Source organism: Melopsittacus undulatus, chromosome 3 (genome assembly GCF_012275295.1).
Source record: "Melopsittacus undulatus isolate bMelUnd1 chromosome 3, bMelUnd1.mat.Z, whole genome shotgun sequence".
Lineage (NCBI taxonomy): Eukaryota > Metazoa > Chordata > Aves > Psittaciformes > Psittaculidae > Melopsittacus > Melopsittacus undulatus.
Window position 1 is genome coordinate 91,216,935 of NC_047529.1, and position 19,547 is coordinate 91,236,481.

The 19,547-nt window shown below is 42.7% G+C and overlaps 1 protein-coding gene across 2 annotated transcripts in view; it reads left to right on the forward strand.

Annotated features, from left to right (window-relative positions):
* The first annotated feature begins 323 nt into the window (after nt 1–323).
* Nucleotides 324–19,547, forward strand: part of GPR137B (G protein-coupled receptor 137B) — a 32,721-nt gene continuing 13,497 nt past the window's right edge. The window contains exons 1-4 of one of the 2 annotated variants that reach the window (XM_005145995.3): nt 324–583; nt 5,465–5,557; nt 7,065–7,511; nt 17,332–17,381. In XM_005145995.3, the coding sequence (XP_005146052.1) occupies nt 7,143–7,511; nt 17,332–17,381 (419 nt within the window). In that variant the 5' untranslated portion in view covers nt 324–583; nt 5,465–5,557; nt 7,065–7,142. Of the gene's footprint in view, nt 584–5,464; nt 5,558–6,999; nt 7,512–17,331; nt 17,382–19,547 lie in introns of those variants that run through there. The other variant, XM_034060843.1, reaches the window with a different exon arrangement.

Below are 19,547 nucleotides of genomic sequence, written 5' to 3' on the forward strand. Positions count from 1 at the left end.
CTCTGAATACCGTACGTGGCAGCCATAACAAATGAGAAAACAGATGACCCACAGCACACAGGATAGACCCCTTGCAGCCTCCGGGGCGGGCGAACAGGAACCCCGACGGGCCTGCGCCGCCTGCGGCCGGTTCCAGCCGGCGTCTGGCAGCGCTGCAGACACTGCTCTGCGCCACTAGGGGGCGCGGTGGTGCTGGAGAGAGCGCAGGGCGGGCCTCCGTGAGAGGAGCGGCGCTGAGCTTCTGCCCGTGTAATTCGAGGGGAAGGGCCGCCATGAGCCTGTCTCACCGCACCCTCACACCCCTTTCCGTGCTTCTCGGGGCCCGCGGCTGCCGTCGAGCCTCTATCTCCCGACCCGTGGGGCGATAGGTGTAGGACCTTGGCCACTCCCACAGCGAGGTAGCTGGGGGAGGCTGTGAGTGCGTCTTCTCTACCCCTTGCTATTGGCAGAGGCGGACTGGTGCCTTGAAGTGAAGGATCCCAGACTGCCTTCATCTCTTTTTTGCTGATGGAGGAGCACCTCGAAGGGGGTGAGGACACAGCTCAGTCCAGGCAGCTGTAGTTACCATCTTCTGCCCCGCCAGGTAAGGTGCCAGCTGTCTCCCATTCTTCTAATTGAACCTGGAGGACCTACCAGAGCCCCTTGCCCTCAAGTATAGGCTAATGACTTGTACAAGTCATACAGCAGCAGGGAAGCAGCAGTGCAGATACACAGGTATGAACATAGTGTACAACATACAAGGGATACACATGTATGGGGCAAGGAAGGGTGCTGCTGGCTGAATACTGTGTGTTAAATTTTGCACACAAATTTGCTGTGAAGGTTTGTTTGCAATTTGATTTTTAGCCCAGGATTTACATTTGGCTCTTGGGTCTTTGCAGAGGTCTTAAGTACAGATTCATTAACAACCAAAGAAACCTCATCCTGTAGGAATTCATCCCTGACCTGTAGATTTGGCACTTAGATCAGGAATTCTTTATTCCTCTGCACAGCTACATCACCTTGCAGACCCACACATCATCCTTTGCTTCCAGCCACAGTGGCTACCACTTTCCACCCTGTGTTTATGTCCAAGAAAGGTCAGCTTGGAGTTCCTCACCAACAAAAATGTCTTAATCACTACTCCAAGTACAGCCCTACAGCTGGCAGGTTTCTACAGTAACCGCTCAGAGGGCAGCCTTGCCAAATGAAGTTTTGGAAAGTGAGGAAACATCAAGCTGCTAAGGCCATCTGTGAGCCCACTTTCTACCATCACACAGTCCTCTGAGCTAGTATGGATGTTAGTACCAACTGGAGTAGATTTAGGATGTTGGAGTTAAAAAGCCTCTCCAGACATTGCCCTTGAGAAGGATGCAGCAAGATTCATGGCTTTTTGCTTCCACAGCTGAATTCTTAGCTGCTTGAACAAGCAGATAATCAGGGCTGAAGCAGGTTATTTCTTATATGTGGGGCTTTATTAGCTGTGAGCCTGATGATACTTATTGTTTGAGTATCAGAAGCCAAGGGAAGAAAATTTTTTAACTCCCTTTGCTGGATGTGGCTAAAATCATCCCTATTTAAGTGGACTTCTATTCTTTACTTGTCAAGGTTGTTCCCTGCCAGGATATACCATAGATGACATGAAACACCAGACACTGGGCCAAGTGATCTTTAGCATTCAAATCCACTTCCTTCTGTTGTCAGTCCACATCTAATCCACCTCTCTTTTCCAGTCAGCTCATACCCAGCTGACTGATATGTCTAAGGGAATCCCCACTGAAGGGAAATACCTAACTGCTTTACTTCCTCTTTTACGGGTTTTTCCAGTGGGGGGTGGGAAGGAGTGAAAAGAAGGGGGTAAAGCACAAGTCAAAGCAGAGAAGGCTACCAAAGGAGATAATATATGCTACTTGGGCTAACATGGATTTAAGAATCCTTCTTGGTTATGGGGGCATCTGGGAAACTGAAGGCCACAAAGAACAACTGAAAGAGTGAAAAGCAACAAATCCTTTTCAGTGCTCTTTAATCTTAGCTCTAAAGATGGCTCAGTCTTGTTTTATACCCCAAGGAACATGTGGCATGGACAGAAATTTAATGGTGTTCAAGACTTTCTTACCGGTCTGGAATGCAGATTGCATCTCTGAGCTTGAGTCTGCTCCTGTTGCATGTTGTGCAATTGGAAAGTCTGCAGGAGATCATGCTATCTATGTATAACCACCCTAATAGAAACAGAACTCCAAAATGAAAAAAAGAAACACTGACGTTCTGATGCTTCTGTTTCACTGAATCTGTCTCTTTCCATCTTCTATTCACTGGATAACATATTTAATTATTCTAGAAAATTTTCTTCTGGTCAAGTATTGACTGAATTATGAAACCACAGTCTTCTTGCTTTAAAGCTACTTGCATTAGTCTGATTAGTTTGTGCGGTGAGTTCCTGCCCTTGATGCGTAGGCATTACTTTATTTGAAGCCAATGGAAGCTTTGGCTGCCTTAAGGATTATGGGTTAAGGCCCTACATTTGTACTGTTGTATGCCAGTGTATGACCTAAATGAGATTAGAATAATAAATCCTGATTTATTATGAGGGCTTTATTTAGACATGTTTTGAGTATGAGGTCTGTGTCAGGATTAATAGTGAAATCCAACATGCCCAGGCACAGAGAAAGCCCAACAATGAAAGGACATTTTTCCCTTGAGAAAACTGGTTCCCAGCCCTCTGTTTGGCTTTTGTCAGGATTGCTAAACGTTGAATGGCATAGAGACACTGGATCCCAAAGGTGGTTACGTAGTCCATGACTTGGAGATGAGCCCACACCAAATGAAGGACAGAAGTATCCCATCAGCAGTATTTTCCAAAGATAATTACTCATGCTGTGCAATGCAGTAGCATTCAAAAAGCTTCAAATGTAAGGTTTTCAGAATCCAAAGACAAAAAAAGGAATTACAGTTTCAGGATTTACTGGCTTAATTCATACATCTTGTAGAGCAGGCAGGCTCTAGTTTAGGTGCTAGCCCTGTAGTTAAATCAGGTTCCTGAGCATCTTCCATTGTTTTCACCATTCTGGCCACCATCTCTAATCAGTAAATATGACAACATGTCATGTAATACACCAAATTGCAATGGCCTAAGAATTAGATACTCAATGTGTGTGCTTACAACAAATAGTTAATTTTCTGTATTCTAGTGGCAGCATTACTAAGGGCTTCAGAGGAATTTGCCTTTCCAAAACCCAAAAATATTTAAATTGGAATGAGTGGACCATGCAGATGTGAACTGATATATCTGCAGGACACAAAATGAAGAAAGAGGAGGTGTATATATTGTGACAAATTTGGGTGAATTAAATCATCATGAATTCCACAGTACCACCGCCTTTTGTCTAATTCAGAGAGTCTTAATACTCCCACTCTCCACCAGCTATCTTGCCACTATCTTGTTCAACATCAGATTTTGTCCCACTTGCTTTTTGAGTAGAAATAGCTTAAATTATGTCCTTCAAAATATTATTGTCTAGTTTTGTAATCATATGCTTCATGGAGTGAGGAGCAAAAGAAAGGCCTGCCTATCTGAAAGCCTCTTCTGATATGTCTCAGTTGGGGTGGAACTGGATGCAACAGTCCCTCACAATTTTTCAGATAACCTGAGGGAAAAGCAGCTTTTGAAGAAGGACAAACTTTAAGGTCCGGCTACAATACTTTACTCAGTACTTGAGGTTTAAACTATAAGAGCCCAGTGTTTGTAAGAAACACAATTCTAGAAATCATGAGACCTCAAAAGAATGAGAAACCTGCCAGTGTAACTGACGAAAAACTCTCTGGACTACCACAGTATAAAATCAAAGATGTAGGTCATTCAGTATCTCACAAAATCTTAAGTTACTTTATTTTCTTTACTTCTTAGAAATGCCCTTTTTTGCAAAACTCTTTCTAAAAGGTTTTTTGAGCCACTGAGAGTCATTAGGTGCAGAGCACTTAAGCAAACAGTGATTTACTAGCAATCTTGCCAGCAAATTTATTAACTGCCAGTGACATCAAAGATGAGCACTCTAGACCTCTCTGCTCAGGACCAGGGCAGCAGTTCAAGTTGCAAAATCCAGATACTTTATGTTATCTACTTTTTTCATTTCAAGTCAAATAGCAGTGGGACAGCATAGCTAAGCAAATTTTTAAACCCTTGAGTTCCCCTCAAGTTTATTCTCTTGGACAATGACCCTTAGAGAGAAAACAGTAACACGAACAGATCACCTGGAATTGCTCAACATCCCTGGACAGCAGCAGGAATGTACTGAAGACCAAGCAGTGGCTGGACTTCTTAAGCACTGGAAAACTTAATGGGAAGTTTGGTCTATCAAGAAGTTTCTTGTAATACTGCAATGCACTATTTCCCAACCAACCTTTGCTCACCTACTGGCAAAGACACATCTGAGATGCAGACCACTGCTGGGTCACTGTGTGACCACTGCTCTTTGCTGTCGCTTGGCAACACCTGACCCAAGAGAGAAGCACCTTTCTTTGGCTGTTTACAACATGCTGCCCATGAAGCATGAGTTGGCAATCACATTCACAAAGGCAGTAAGGTAAACCGGCAGCTTGTTGAGTAGAAATGGATTCCCACTTCTCTTTTTCATATATGTTTTATAGTATGCTTCAGGCATGTGACAGTCTCAAAATCCTGGTGTTTTTGCTGCTGGTATGCTGCGGAAGCCTTTACCCTCATTGAGCAGGTTAAAGTATTACAGCACAAGCTGTGAAGAGTTATTATAGGTCACTGATAAAAAGCAATAGAGTACTTATGGCCACCATGGGTTAATGTTAGCCACAAGCATAATCAGAAAGTTTATGCTGAAAGTAGAGAGGTGGTGTGTAACCCACTGAATTTATTATCACTGTACTCTGGCCTCTAGATAGTGCACATGTGCACTGGGGTTGTGGAGACCAAGGGATGTATAAGGCAGGCCTATTAGTGGAACTGGAAAAGGTTAGGAAGAGGTTTTCCTGGTCTGACAGAAGGAAGTATGTATCAGTCTAGGGGAGATGTTTTCCTGATCTGGGAGACGGAGCCTTCTGTAGTATGTATAGAAATATATATTGTTGTATCTATTCTATTTGTTATATACATATATATATTGTCTAAGGTCCTGTCCAGGCCCTTTATCTTCTCAATTTTTGCACAGTGAACGTGATGGCCTGAAGACAGACAGCTTCTCTGACAAACTGGCTTCAGTAATTGCTTAGTTTTCCATGTTCTATCCTGGTTTTGAATAAATTTGACTTTTTTTTTTCCCCAGGAAATACACAAGGTGTAAGAGCAGGTGCCAATTTTAAATTAAGTCCAAGTTTATTTATGTTGAATTTATAAAATTCTCTTTCTGTGCAAAGCTATAATGTATTTCTGTACATGTACATGGTTTTTAGTGATCAGTGTTTCTTATCCTCTCTCCTCTTTCCCATCATTCATTTTGTGTTTTGTATATTTCTATAGGTAGTCAAATCAACACAGCCACTTGGTGGGTGCTGTGTATCACCCTGCCTTTGTAAGCTGTTTATCCAGGATTTTCAAAGCTGACTGCTCCTGGTAAGGATCTTAAAATCATATCTAGACACCATAATAGAAGTGACCTGATTTACAGAAGCACTTGGAACTCACAGATCCCCTTCTAGTCAATGGGAGCTGTGTTTGCTTAGTACCTTTAAAATCAAACGTTTTTTTTCAGTACCTAAACACGGATTTTGGAACATAGCTTTAAGTGTTCAGTGTGGGTATTTTTAGAGCAGAATGGATTTTACTTAGAGATCTTTTCCAGGGACTATGCAAACTTATATATACTGTGTTTCTATAAATAAGCACAGTTATAAAATTCATCTTTTTCAACAAAACAGTAGTTCTGAACTCCTGGTGGGATGAGGCATTAATAATAAAAATCATAGTTTTAATTAGTACTCAGTATCAGTATCTGTGTTCCCTGGACACTGTGTTAGTTCATTTCATGAACTCTTTCACTAAAAGGATCTTTTTTCACTGCTCACCAGACATGTGGGGTCCTCCCTGGGGATCATTCCAGGTAACAAGGACTTCTTGTAATCATTTTACTGTAAATGACAGAACAAAACATGGCAGTAATCCAGCCAACGCATGTCTGAAAAACCTTGTTGTCTGATGGTATATGGTGCTATACACGACCTAGAGATAATGAAGTGTTTCCACCACACTACAAATGTCTAAACCACTCAGTTTCAGTTCTCACTTCTCACCCCCATGAGTCAAACCCAACAGCCTGCCATAGCACCTATTAATTTATAGATTTAATCCCAAGGGCACATCTGCACTCTTGTGAGAAGGTATGTCTGGTCAGCTGTTGCCACAGTGATGGCACAAATAGGCAACAACCAGGAAGAAAAGAACCTGTAGCTGCATGCATGCTTTGGTGAATTTGAGTATTTAGGGGGGTTTATTTGTTCCTTTATACACTATGTTTGAAAGCCCTCATGTGCCTTTTCTTCCATTCTAATGAAATGTTTTATGTTAGAAGAAAAAAGAAGTTACAAATGTGTTAAATTTGCTGTAAATTGTGTATTTCCTTATAAACACAAAGGTTTCTGCAATGCAGAGCTGAACTGTTACAGCTTATTACAATGGTTTCAATTTTATTAGTACTTTAAGGTGCTTAAAAATATTCCTAACAAAATGCATATAAATAAAGTGCTTGCTAAACAGGAAAAAAGACCAAAAAATCTGACAAAGATACGATGTGGCTGCCACAGGGAAGATGTCAGGTACTTGGTTCTTGTAGAAAATAAAACATTACTTAACTAATTGAAAATCCAGATAATTTTTCTTAGGAAAAAAAATCAGCAGTAAACCGTTCAGGGGCTGGTGGATTTCTTTGTTTCTTGCGGATGGTAAAGATTTGTGCACAGACATCAGCAAAGGGCAGCTTTCTGAGCTGTTCCCTGCCAATTGCTGACAAAGGCAGTCCTAATGAATCATTCTGAATAGTGATCATGTGCTACCAGCCCACAGTGAGCTGCCAAAGAGGAAGTGCAGCTTGTTTTCTTTCATTTTCTTGATTCCTATGCTGTAGGAAGATGAAAGGAGAAGGAGGAGGAGGCAACAGCGGCAGCCAAACTTAATAAATAATTCTGACGATTCCTGATATCAAATGGAGGCCCCTGAGTGGGACCCACTGAAAAATGACACCCTTCCGCCGACCCTGACGCCAGCTGTCCCTCCGTATGTGAAGTTGGGCCTGACCATTGTATATACTGTTTTTTATTCACTGCTTTTTGTGTTCATCTACATCCAGCTCTGGCTGGTCCTTCACTACAGGCACAAGAGGTTCAGTTACCAGACTGTCTTTCTGTTTCTGTGCTTGTTTTGGGCCTCTCTCAGGACTGTGCTCTTTTCATTTTACTTCAAAGACTTTGTGACAGCAAATTCTCTCAGCCCCTTCATCTTCTGGCTTCTCTATTGCTTCCCAGTCTGCCTCCAGTTTTTCACCCTCACCCTGATGAATCTTTACTTCACTCAGGTAAGCAACAGATATTTGGTTGATTAAATCTTGCAGAATGGTAAAGCGTTATTTTATAAGAATCATATGAAAGATGTAAAATGTAATTTACAAATGTACCTTGGTAATGCAAAAAGAAAATTTCAGGTTTTCAGTTGGGAATTTTAACTTTTGATATATATGCAGGAGATCAGTGTTACAATGAAACTGGAACCTGAAGTTATCATAATAGCAAATAATATATATAATACACTGTCTATCTAACGGGTGTCATTTAATTTAAAGGTTAGAGAAAGAATGTACAGGGGAGCTTGAAAGCTGGACATCCACAATGCTGTTCTATTATTATTATGTTATTGTTATTAGACTTCATAAACCTCCTGGTTTAGCATTCCTGATCTCTGTCAGTCAGAATTGCAATATCTAATTTTGCTGTAATATCTAATTTTGTTGAAACTGTTTTTCACACGTTGGCTTATCTGTTTCTGAGTGAGATTTCTGTTCTGTGGGTCACATTCAAAACTGTTGATCAAGTCCTGCTGCAGACCCAAATTCCTATCACCATACATTACAAATAGCAGTGACTCTGGACCCTGGTAAGTGCTAAGTACTGTACAAAGAGACACCCTCTTTTTTCAAGGACACGGTGATCTAGAGGTAAATTAGCTGTATAATGAGTTAAAGGAAATTGTATCTCTATTTCAGAAGCAGGTCTTGAGAGTGTACTTGTGCTGCCGACAGCTAAGCCAGATGAGTTAGTCTGCACAGCTCTCCAGGTTGCTGCTGTTAGACTTGCTTGGAAGTGTTTATGGTGAACGTGGGTATCTTGGCACTGGGCTCAGGATGGGATATTGGCATGCTGAGGCAAAGAAAGTCTGCCAGGCTTACCTAAGATCACACAGGGAGCTTGCAGGATGGCAGGGAGTGGATTCCCTATCTCCTCAATCCCACTAAGGCGCCTGGAGTAAGAAGGCATGCCTGCACTCAGATGACCCTTGTCAAAGTCCCTTTTCCCAGTGTAGGGGTAGTTGGCCAGAAGAGCACCCCCAGAAGTGCTTAGGATGCTTGGGGTGTTGCTGTGTGCCCCATTTGTTTGGTTCTGGGTCTGGGTACTTCTGTAGTACCTAGATTATTTAACAGTGCTCTGTAGTGATTACAGGTATGTCAATCCTGAGCAGCCTGGCTGGAGAGATCAGGCCATTTGTGAGAGCTGCCATCTCAGAACTGAAAAAGCAGCAGTGGTAAGCATGGCAGCTTTAAGAAGATCACTTGAATTGTAGAGGGTATTAAATACTTAGAACCTGATACACAGTTTGTGCTTAGGTTTACTTTTCTGGATTCAGTGTCTGAAACACCTGCTAACTCAACCTGCTTTGCTCCCTGTGACTTGAGATATATTAAGGGATTACAGGAGCCTTTCATCTACATGCTACTCAAATTCAGCTCAGGCGTGTGGTGACATATGCTTTATCCCATAGCTATTGTGAGAATTATTTGATAATGGTGCAGTTCCACAGGGGCAAATGTCCATCATCGCACAGCCCATCCCCATCACTGGAACTAAGTCATAGCCCTAGGTCAAATTCTTCCCTCTGACACACACGTAGGCCTGCCATGGAAGTCTGGAGGCAGAATGCAGAATCCTGGCTCATTCTGACTCTTCACCAAGAGAAGCTGAGCCTGGCATGAGCACAGAGGGGCACAGCAGCCTACACTCCGTGCATTAGAGTGTCAGCAGTCAGGGGCTCATTGTTGACAATAACTGATTCCTTTCACCTAAGGAAGATCTAGAAAGAGAGCATACAGAATGCACACATATGTCCTTTTAAATTATTTTTGGCGTTGCTGTCTGATCTCATTCAGGAAGTACAAGTCAGTGGTGGGAAACAGAAAAAAAATGCTAAGACTATTGGTTCTACCTTTGAGACAATTTCTGCTTTGTCATCATGAGTCCTCAAGATCTTCCTCTGAGCCCCTCTGTAAAGGAGTGTAATAGTTACCTGCCTTGAAGAGGTGTTGTGAGGCTTTTGAAAATATATTTGCAAAGGACTTGCAGAGTTCGTGATGTGCGTCATCATCTTTAGAGATTGTGGGCCACTGTAGACAGGCGTATTATTAGAATTGCTGTTTGCTTTAAAGCTGGTTGCTCCCAGTGAAATCTCATCTCAAATATCTCCCCAGCCAAAACAAAGCCTTAAGAAATACAAGCACAGCCATTGTACAATATATAACATAAGACAGAATAAATGATCATATTTTTAATTCACTGTTATTAATTCTTTACTTCTAACCATGAAAAGGTGGTTTGGCTTGAAATTCAGCATCTTCTTGAGACTGTATATTTAATGTGCATCTAGCTTTCCACAGCAGGCAAGCAAGAACTAGCGCAAAAGGGGTGGGGATAGAGAATTTTGTTTTCAGTAATGGCTTATAACTTCACAGACCTGTTCAGAAGCAACTTTTATCCTTTTTTCTCTAGAAGGCAGACAGGAAGGGTCTGCAGCTGTGTCTCACTGCATGAAAACCATGCTACTTAACTGGTTCTTAGCCAGAGGGAAAGAAGGGATCTATGTATAGTACAGGGACAGAGGGCTGGAAGAGACTTTACAGATCTCTGGAATTTGCAGGTGTTTATCATCTGCTGTACAGCACCCACCATTCCTAAATGTGGCACTGCCAGGAAAACTTCTAGACACAGATGTGAGAAATAAAAATGATTCAAACTATGTTGCAAATCCTTCTGGCCAAACAAGAAACTTCATTTGGCAAGTGCCTGAGGGCATTTTTCAGAATAATAAGCACCTTCAAACTTGACAGAAAGTTAGCCACAACTATTCCCATTTTAATTGGTATCCCAAAGCAATGGGGACACAAATTTCAACTGTATTTTGTGTGTAGCATGACAAATAACCCACAATGACGTCAGCACAGCAGGGGTTGTTCCTAGACTTGAGCATCAGCAGATAAAGCAGGAGCCGTAGTATATTGGGGCAGGTTGCTAAAGAAGGAGACCCATGGATGAAAGGGAAGTTACAATCAAAATAGTTTTGACTCAGAACAAGGGATCTTTGGGTTAAGAACCAAATTCAGGGTCCTTTGCTGTGGTCTTGTTCCCCTACTTAGGGTAGAATAGAAAGGGTGCTGCAGATAAGGCCTATTAATATTAGCTCCTCTCAGAAATCCCCTACAGGAGAAAATATGTGATTTCTAGTGAGAGCACTACATTTATTAACTTATTAGTCCTTTGTGTGTATTCATTCTCTCATAAATAATAAAAAAAAGAAACAATGTGACCTACCCTCTCAGGATAAGCCTCTGTCTGCTTAGAAATCATTGAACTAAATCTCAAGTGAAGATCAGATCCAGTGGCACTTTTGTAAAACAATAGAAAAAGACTGGCAAATAACTGCATTGTACCAAGCCAGAGCAGCTCCCTGATCTTAATCCATCAGATAGGGAGCTGAAGTGTGTGTTTCCACCTACAGAGACCAAAAAGCCCGTAGATATTTTTGGCTCACACCTGCAGCTCCCACAGGTTTATTCTGCTGCTTGATAAAGCAAAGACTGCAAATCAGCAAATAAGGTAGTTTCCACTTTCAGTGACTCCAGGCAGTGAGGATGCCAGGACTTGGGCATTTTTTTCCTGATGTCCTGCTTAGCCAAATCTTTCCTGCCCCTGACAAGGGGAGACTGAGATGAGTCCTCAGGCTTTATAGTCAGTACAGTGCACAAAAGTGTAAAGAGGCTCTGTGAAATCAAATAAGAAGTTGCCTTTTCTGGTGTGTGTTGAGGGGAGGGCAGAGAAGGGCTTGCTTCATTTTGTCCTGTTTGCTCAGACTTTACATTTCCCAGGGGAACAGGATACAAATGGAGCAAGAGGGGAGTTTGGATGCAGGGTTACAGACTCAAGAAACAAGGTCAGGGCCAAAGACCGTGAGCCACAGAGGATGCTGGAAGTCCCAGGCCTCCCGCATGGCAAGGCATAGCAAATCATTTGGTGGTTGGTAGGTTTATCTTCAGGTTGGGAACTTCTCCAGAAACTTAGGAACGTGGTGCTGAGCTAAAGAACTCTGAGGTCGTATGGGTGGAGAGAGGCTGGTAGGCAGATTTACTTCTTCCTCCCCTTTAACCAGTTTCCCTTTCTCCAGATTGAGAAGCTTACCCTGCCTCCCAGGGAGGGCTGATAAAATCAGGGACTTTCAAATGAAGAGAAATTGCACAGAGGAAGACAGTGTAGAGGGGAGCTGCCATGCTGGAGGTGTCTGGCAGGGTGGGGAAAAAACAGCACAAGGCTTTTAGGGAGATTACATGTATTTCAGTGGAACTGGGGTACGTGTTAGCTCTGGGAGGAAAATTCAGAGAACTTCTTATCCTCTAATCACTGGGCATAGCATTTCAAAAATAATACCCAGTGAGAGGACAGACCAGGATTTTTATTCAGGAGAAATATTTATTTTTTAGTAGGAATGAATATACCATATATTACAAAGCCTATTATTAATTTAAAGCATATTTTAGTTGTACATAGAACTACACAGGAGCCTAACTATGGGTAGTAAAGCATCAGCAAATATGTGGAGTGTCAGACATTGCCCTCGGTATTGGATCTATAGGATACAAATCGCAACTGCAGGCTGACAGCATCTGACATGAAGGATGACATTGTTTGACTTAGAAAATAATCTGATAGGAAAGCTACACATGCAAGTTTACTGTGGCTGGCTGCCCATGATGGTCTCTGTGCTTTCAGAGCTTTTGTTACCAACTGACACAAAGCTGAGTAAGGTAGTGAGTCACCTTGCCCATGTCTGTAGGCTTACAATCAATGTAGAGTTTAGAGAATAGAGGGAAGATTGCATGTTTTGGGGAATTTGATCCAAATGAGAGAATGAACAAAGGAGAAAGAAAGGGGAAGATGGGTCTGGGACAGGAAGATACACAGCAAGGTTTGCTAGGAAGTTGTATGTGCTAATGGTGAGGGGCTATGGGCCTGCATGAAGTTGTGGCATATTTTCAGTGTGCAAAGAGAAGCTTGCATGTAGTATGACAGAGGAAGAGAGGGGCCGTGGTGAAAGGAACTGGGAAGGAAAAGTACATGCTATGTTCCTTATGGAGCTTTTGAAATGAGAACTGGTAAATAAAGCTGAACTTCATTCCTGTGCAAAGGGCCAGCTTGAGACATATGTAAGCACTTAACATACCTGAGGCTTTTTGGTAAGCTAAGCTGTGGCTGCTGTAAAAGTGAATTGACCAGGTATCACAAGAGATACAGTGAGATTTGTACCAGCTATCATGTCAGTTTAGCTAAATCAGAGCTGAAACTCTGAAAATCAAGTTTCAGCTGAAACTGAAAATTACTCCAGTGAGATTCTCTTTCTCTTTTGCTCTGGGAATATGTGACTTCGCTTTGACAGCTGTTTCATTGATACTTATAGGACCAGAGTGGCTGTTGATTTAACTTTCATAACAGTACCTGGAACCCCCTTAAGCTACAGCAGCCTGGCCCTGTCTGCCTACTGCGCTGCCCAGCAGTTCTGCAGAGCTGTCTGCAGCTGAGCTGCTGATGGGCTCCCATGCCATCCACACTGCTCCTCTGCTGGGGCCTGGTAAAAAGCCTTTAAGGTCAGCTGTTTACATCAGTTCCTGCAACAGAAATTTTCCCTGGCTCTATGAAGGGCTTCTTGGAGTCTTTTTGTACTGTTGCAATTTTGGATGCCAGACATATACCTCAGGGGAGTGGAGGAGGGAGTGTGAGAATCTAATTTGAGGTTTTCAGTCCTTCGGCAAAAATAAGGAGGCAAAACAGGATATTTCTCCTTTAAAGCACAAGCGAAAGGGGAAATACCTTTAAGAAGAAAAAGTAACCCTGTAGACATTAGAAAATTAGCAAGGACTTTCACTGAGTTTTCTGTGTTGTTCAATTTGGGGCTCTCTGTTTAAAAGTCTGCCTTCTGCTTGCTGTTTAGTCTATTCTTAGGAATAGCCTGGTTTGCTCTGGCTTGCTGGGAGACTTGCTTAGATGACTCAGATATTGACTGGAAGCTTTCTCAACACTGTTGCAGGGAGGGGCCATTGAACAACCAGTCTCTTGAGCTGTGACAAGCAAAAGGCTGCACCCACACATATAAGGTATATTGAGATCAGCTTCTGACATCCTTACTCCCACTGAACAGCTGTTTGTTCTGTGTCAGTCGTGTTGTTTCCAGCAAGGCTACTCCTGAGCTAAGGCCCCATCAGTGTTCAAGCAAAGGTGGCAGAACTTGGCTGCCTGTGTTTCTGTCTAGCAATGATTTAGTGTGTCCATGCTTTATACTGTAGCTTTCATTCTATATAGCATCCACTGGCTGTACCATGTTCATTTTCTTTCTTAACAGTCATTTTGCTCTGATAAAGTTCAGAAGCATTTGTCATCTGGGACAGGTCCGCCACATGTAGAATCACAGTAACAGCTGTTCTAGTGATCTTGCATCCGGAGATCCTGCTGGATCTGCAGCTGGAACACCATGTTTGGTTTTAGCTGTTACACAAAGAGCTTTTGCTGGGTAGGGCAGCTTGGACTGGTTTATGTGATGGTTCTGCTCTATGACATTATAGGGATGAGTGGATCATTTTTGGGAAACCACAGGAGATTGTATTCAGGGTCTTGTGCATTTCTAGGTTTTGTGGACCAGCATAACTCGTTGCCCACTACAAACTGCTTGTCTTGTGCAGTTGTGTGCACAGGCTCTGAACACTCTGCAATTCCTGAAAGATGTCAAAATTAACGGTACAGTATGTGTGAGTGCTACTCAGAACAGGTGGGGATTGTGGAATGGCCCTAGAGACAAGTTTTACTTGTTTAGTTTCACCGAGGTCAGGAATTCATTCCTCCTGCTTACCCACAGTCTTTTCAAGAATAAGCAGGGTAGGCAATAAATCTTGTACAGAAAAGTGTATGGGATGAATTTGGAGCCCCATCTTTTCTCTAAAACATGACACTGCAGAAATGCAGAATATTCACAAGTCTCTTATACCTCTCTTTTCAGTAGCAAGTGAGTGAAACACAAAACTCCTTCCTGAACTCCTGTGAGAACTCATGATCAGGAATTTGGAGAATGAATCACAGAAATATTCTGTAAGGGCTGCGGCCAGAGATATTAACTATTCAAAAGCAGCATCAAGCAGGATATTTTTAGAGACCTTTTTCCCCAACCTTTCAATGTTATTCTCAGTAACATTTTTGGGACCAGCTGAAAAGCTCAGTGCTCTCTGCTGGTTCAGCTGGTCCTGAGCAGACTGGTACATCACAAAAATTATTCCCATGTCAAGGCAGCTGTTTGTGGTGAATAGGAGTTAAATGACAAGTTGTTCCAGGAGCACTGGAACAAGCGGAGCCTGATTTTTTCTCCAGATCTATGTCTCATGCTTGACTCTGAGCTGTTTGCATCACTGGGGCGTTTCTTACGATACATTGCTATCCAGACTCTCACATACTGGGTGATGTGTAGGATCATTATGCAGGGTTCTCCTCATGGAAGTCATATATCAGATGTATTTATAGGGTTTCTCACTTCTTTTGAGTCATTACCTTTTAGAAGAGTGATAAAGGCTCATTTGTTGGTACTTCAAGTGTTTTTCCATCAGTTCTCTGACTGGAGTATTTTAAGATCAGTGGGGTGACAGATTAACAGGTTGACAGGCAGGCACATGCCTACACATACATAGTGATCATGTAAGTCCTGTTTCCTTGGGAAAGCATGATAATGATAGGAAATATTATGCAAGCTATACTAAAGAGCATGCAAAACCAAGTTAAATGGATAAGGCAGAATAACTTGAGGAGAAAATAATTAGGAAAGAACCCAGAATAAGTAATGGGTTTTTTTTTGCAATACGAGCAATCAGTGTGCTTCAGTTCTGGTTTAAATAAACATTTGTAAACTAACTGTGTTTGGAAACCATGTTAGCTTATGAAAAAGCAGTGATGCTTTTCTGTCACTTTTTTTTTAGTAACTAAGATATAAAATATGTTCATATATTTTTGTATAATTTCTGGTGATGGTTAAACACCTGTAACTGATACCTGGTAACTGTAGCTGTGCTGCAGAAAACATCCAGGTTTTGTCTTTTCTCTTACAGCAAGGTAATTACTGGGCCTGAGCTCTCTCTCTGTAAAAATACATATTGTTTGGTGAAAAGACAGAAAGCAGAAACCAAATAATAACTCAGACTAAAATAATGAGTTTGGTTCTTTATGGCATCTTTTTTGGCTATGTAACATGGGTGCAAACATACATAGAATCACAGAATAGTTAGGGTTGGCAAGGACCTTAAGATCATCCAGTTCCAACCCCCCTGCCATAGGCAGGGACACCTCACACTAAACCGTATCACCCAAGGCTTCATCCAACCTGGCCTTGAACACTGCCAGGGATGGAGCATTCACATCCTCCCTGGGCAACCCATTCCTGTACCTCACCACCCTAACAGTAAAGAATTTCTTCCTTATATCCAATCTAAACTGTTCAAGTTTTAACTCTTTACCCCTTGTCCTATCACTTCAGTCCCTAATGAATAGTCCCTCCCCAGCATCCCTGTAGGCCCCCTTCAGATACTGGAAGGCTGCAATGAGGTCTCCACGCAGCCTTCTCTTCTCCAGGCTGAACAGCCCCAACTTTCTCAGCCTGTCTTCATACAGGAGGTGCTCCAGTCCCCTGATCATTCTCGTGGCCTCCTCTGGACTTGTTCCAATAGTTCCATGTCCTTTTTATGTTGAGGACACCAGAACTGCACACAATACTCCAAGTGAGGTCTCACAAGAGCAGAGTAGAGGGGCAGGATCACCTCCTTTGATCCACCTGCTGGTCACGCTCCTTTTGATGCAGCCCAGGATACGGTTGGCTTTCTGGGCTGCAAGCACACACTGAAGCCAGCTCATGCTCAGTTTCTCATCAACCAACACCCCCAAGTCCTTCTCTGCAGGGCTGCACTGAATCTCTTCTTTGCCCAACCTGTAGCTGTGCCTGGGATTGCTCCCACCCAGGTGTAGGACCTTGCACTTGTCATGGTTAAACTTCATGAGGTTGGCATCAGCCCACCTCACAGGTGTGTCAAGGTCCCTCTGGATGGCATTCCTTCCCTCCACACAGCTTGGTGTCATCGGCAAACTTGCTGAGGGCGCACTCAATCCCACTGTCCATGTCACCAACAAAGATGTTGAATGAGACCGGTCCCAACACAGATCCCTGAGGGTCACCACTCGTTACTGATCTCCAGCTGGACTTTGAACCATTGACCACAACTCTTTGCATGCAGCCATCCAGCCAGTTCTTTATTCACTGAGTGGTCCACCTATCAAATTTGAAATATCTCTCCAATTTAGGGACAAGGATATCATGTGGGACAGTGTCAAATGCTTATAGATCCAACTGCATGCCAGGGTACTATGATGGGCTCTTCATGGGAACAGGGCGTCTGATGCAATATGCTGGTATAAGCTCATCTGGATGAGACACATATCCTGCTAGGTCATATAAGAGCCTAAAAATTACTTGCCTCTATGATTATACTGGTACTGGTCTTCTAATGAACCCTGGTATCTAGGATCTTAGTCCCAAGGCAGAGTAAGTAAAAATAATGGAGTAGACAATTTGTGTACAAGCACATCATGATCGCCTGCTGAGTGATTTTAATACTTTGCTTAGAGCTTGCCTGCCATGGATAAGCAATAAATGCAAATCTCATGTAATGAAACCTATCATTGCCTTTCGTGTGACCTGTGAGACAGGATTCCTGCAGATCACAGTGTCTTTCCTTACTTATATGTATCCTGTATTTGATACAATATTTTTCTGGTTTGCAGGTGATTTTCAAAGCTAAGTCAAAATATTCCCCAGAGCTACTGAAATACAGGTAAGAACCATGCAAACATTTAATGTGCTAGAGAAGAGTAGACATGCTTTTTGAGAAACACTGTATCTTTTATAATTTGTGGCACTGATATCTCAGCTATTCATGTTTATGTATCAGTGTTTTATGATGATGGTTCTGAGGCCAGCTTCTTCCTATGGCATTTAGAAGTTTGTGTCATTTCTCAACAGGAGCACCATTTTTAGATACTTATTTCAAAGGTAGATATTTCAAATGCAAGCAGAAGACACAGACCCTGGTGACTAGTTTACTGGTTCTTAACATAAGTATTGCTAGGTGAATTCAGATCCAGTAGCAGAGTGATATATTTATTTTGACAGGAATGAGCAGGACTGGGTCTGTGAGGTCAGTGGTAATAAAAGACTCAAAAGTTTTGGGAAGGTGAGAGAAGACTTTTGAAGGGAAAGAGCGAGAAGGAATGAAGTCAACTTGATGCTGTGTTTGGGAGCTCACAGATAATCTCCCCTGACTCCATCGGATTGAGGTTATCATAACTTTGCATTTAGGTGGAGATATTTATTTGAAATCTTGTTGAGCAGGAGAAATTGTCAGCAACTACTTGACAGATCCCCATAGGGCAGTAATATCCAGAAAGCTGAGGAGGAGCTCAGTGCATTAATGTTTATTGTGGCAATGCCTAAAAGCCTCAGTTGGGCAATGTTGTTTAGACTGGGGAGAAGAGAGAGAGGTTGTCTCCATTCTAAAGAAAGAATTTACTATCTGAATTCAGGATAGGAAAACAGAGTAATTTGAAACTGAAATCTAACCTGTTACTTGCTTACTGTTAGGAGAACATACTACTGTTACCAACAAGTCAAATATCAGCATTGTCCTTGCCCTGGAAAGTTTGTTATCCAGGTGGGTTTTGATACAGCTGGAGAGGTGATCCCCTGGAGCAGGTGCTTCAGAAACCATGTTCAGTAGAAAGGCAGAACAGTGAGAGTAGGCTTGGGGTGGGCTGTGCTTGGTGAGGGTGTGGGACACACAGGGGCTGATAGCTGACTGAGGGATGTGGGCTCCATGCTGAACAGCAGCTGATGCAGAAATTATCAGGATGGGAACAGAGAGGCTTCATCTATTTTGGTGGCCTCAAGAATGCTTTCAAGTTAGTGGGTCTGTGTGTGTACCTTGGCCACATCCCAAACCACAAGGGGCAAGAGATGGATGCTCTCTGGTAAACACCGTGGTATACGAATACATTCACCCCACCCTTTGCACTCTGCTTTCTGTGGGAAGGAAATCCAGGAGTATGGCTGCCGGAAAAGCACAGCATATACCAGCCAGGTCCCCAGCCAGCCTCCAGTGCAAGGGTGCCTGCCCCTGGTGGTACACATAGGCAACGGGAACAAAGAGGATGGCTTTGCACAAATCGTGGGCTGCAGGTCAGGGTGGTATAGGGCAGGTCTGTGAACATGTTCCTGGCTGGCTTTAGAGATGAGAGATAGAAGCTTTGGATCCCATCTGTTACTGATGTTTGTGGCAAGGCTTTATTCCTGAAAAATGCTTGAAAATGTCTTTATTCCAGCAAAGGGAGTTTGTGATATTTAGTCAATGCCTATAAAGTGACTACATTAGCACCCATCATGAAGTTCTTGGAGCATTTCCGTTCCCAGATACTTACGTACTGTGACTGGGATTACTCATACACAGATTCCTCTCCTCACGACACCTCCATGTCCGCCCTAACTCTTGCCTACTGCATTTCTAGCACGGATCACTCTTGTATCTGATCTAGCCTTTTCTTTCTTATTTAGGTCTGTTGGTAAAGGATTTCAGTAGTATTTTGTTTTAATGTCTAGATCTCTCAGCATGAAGGAGTTTAGCCTGTGTGAAAGAGCTGTGTAAATAAAGCTGACCTCGTTTCCTATCTTACACAGAGCCATTGAAGTGGTGTAATACATGCACATCCACAGCTGAAGTCCTGAATCTTAATTATAACAGGCTAGTGAATGATCACAGACTCAGAGTTGTTTGGGTTGGAAGGGACCTTTAAAGATCACCCAGTCCAACTCCCCATCCCATGGGCAGGGACATCTTTCATGTTGCTCAGATCCTGATGGAGAGATGGATGATAGAAAGATAGCATACAGACGGGCTGGAGTGTGCACTTACTGAATCTGATCTTTCTTCGTAGCTGAATATTCACTT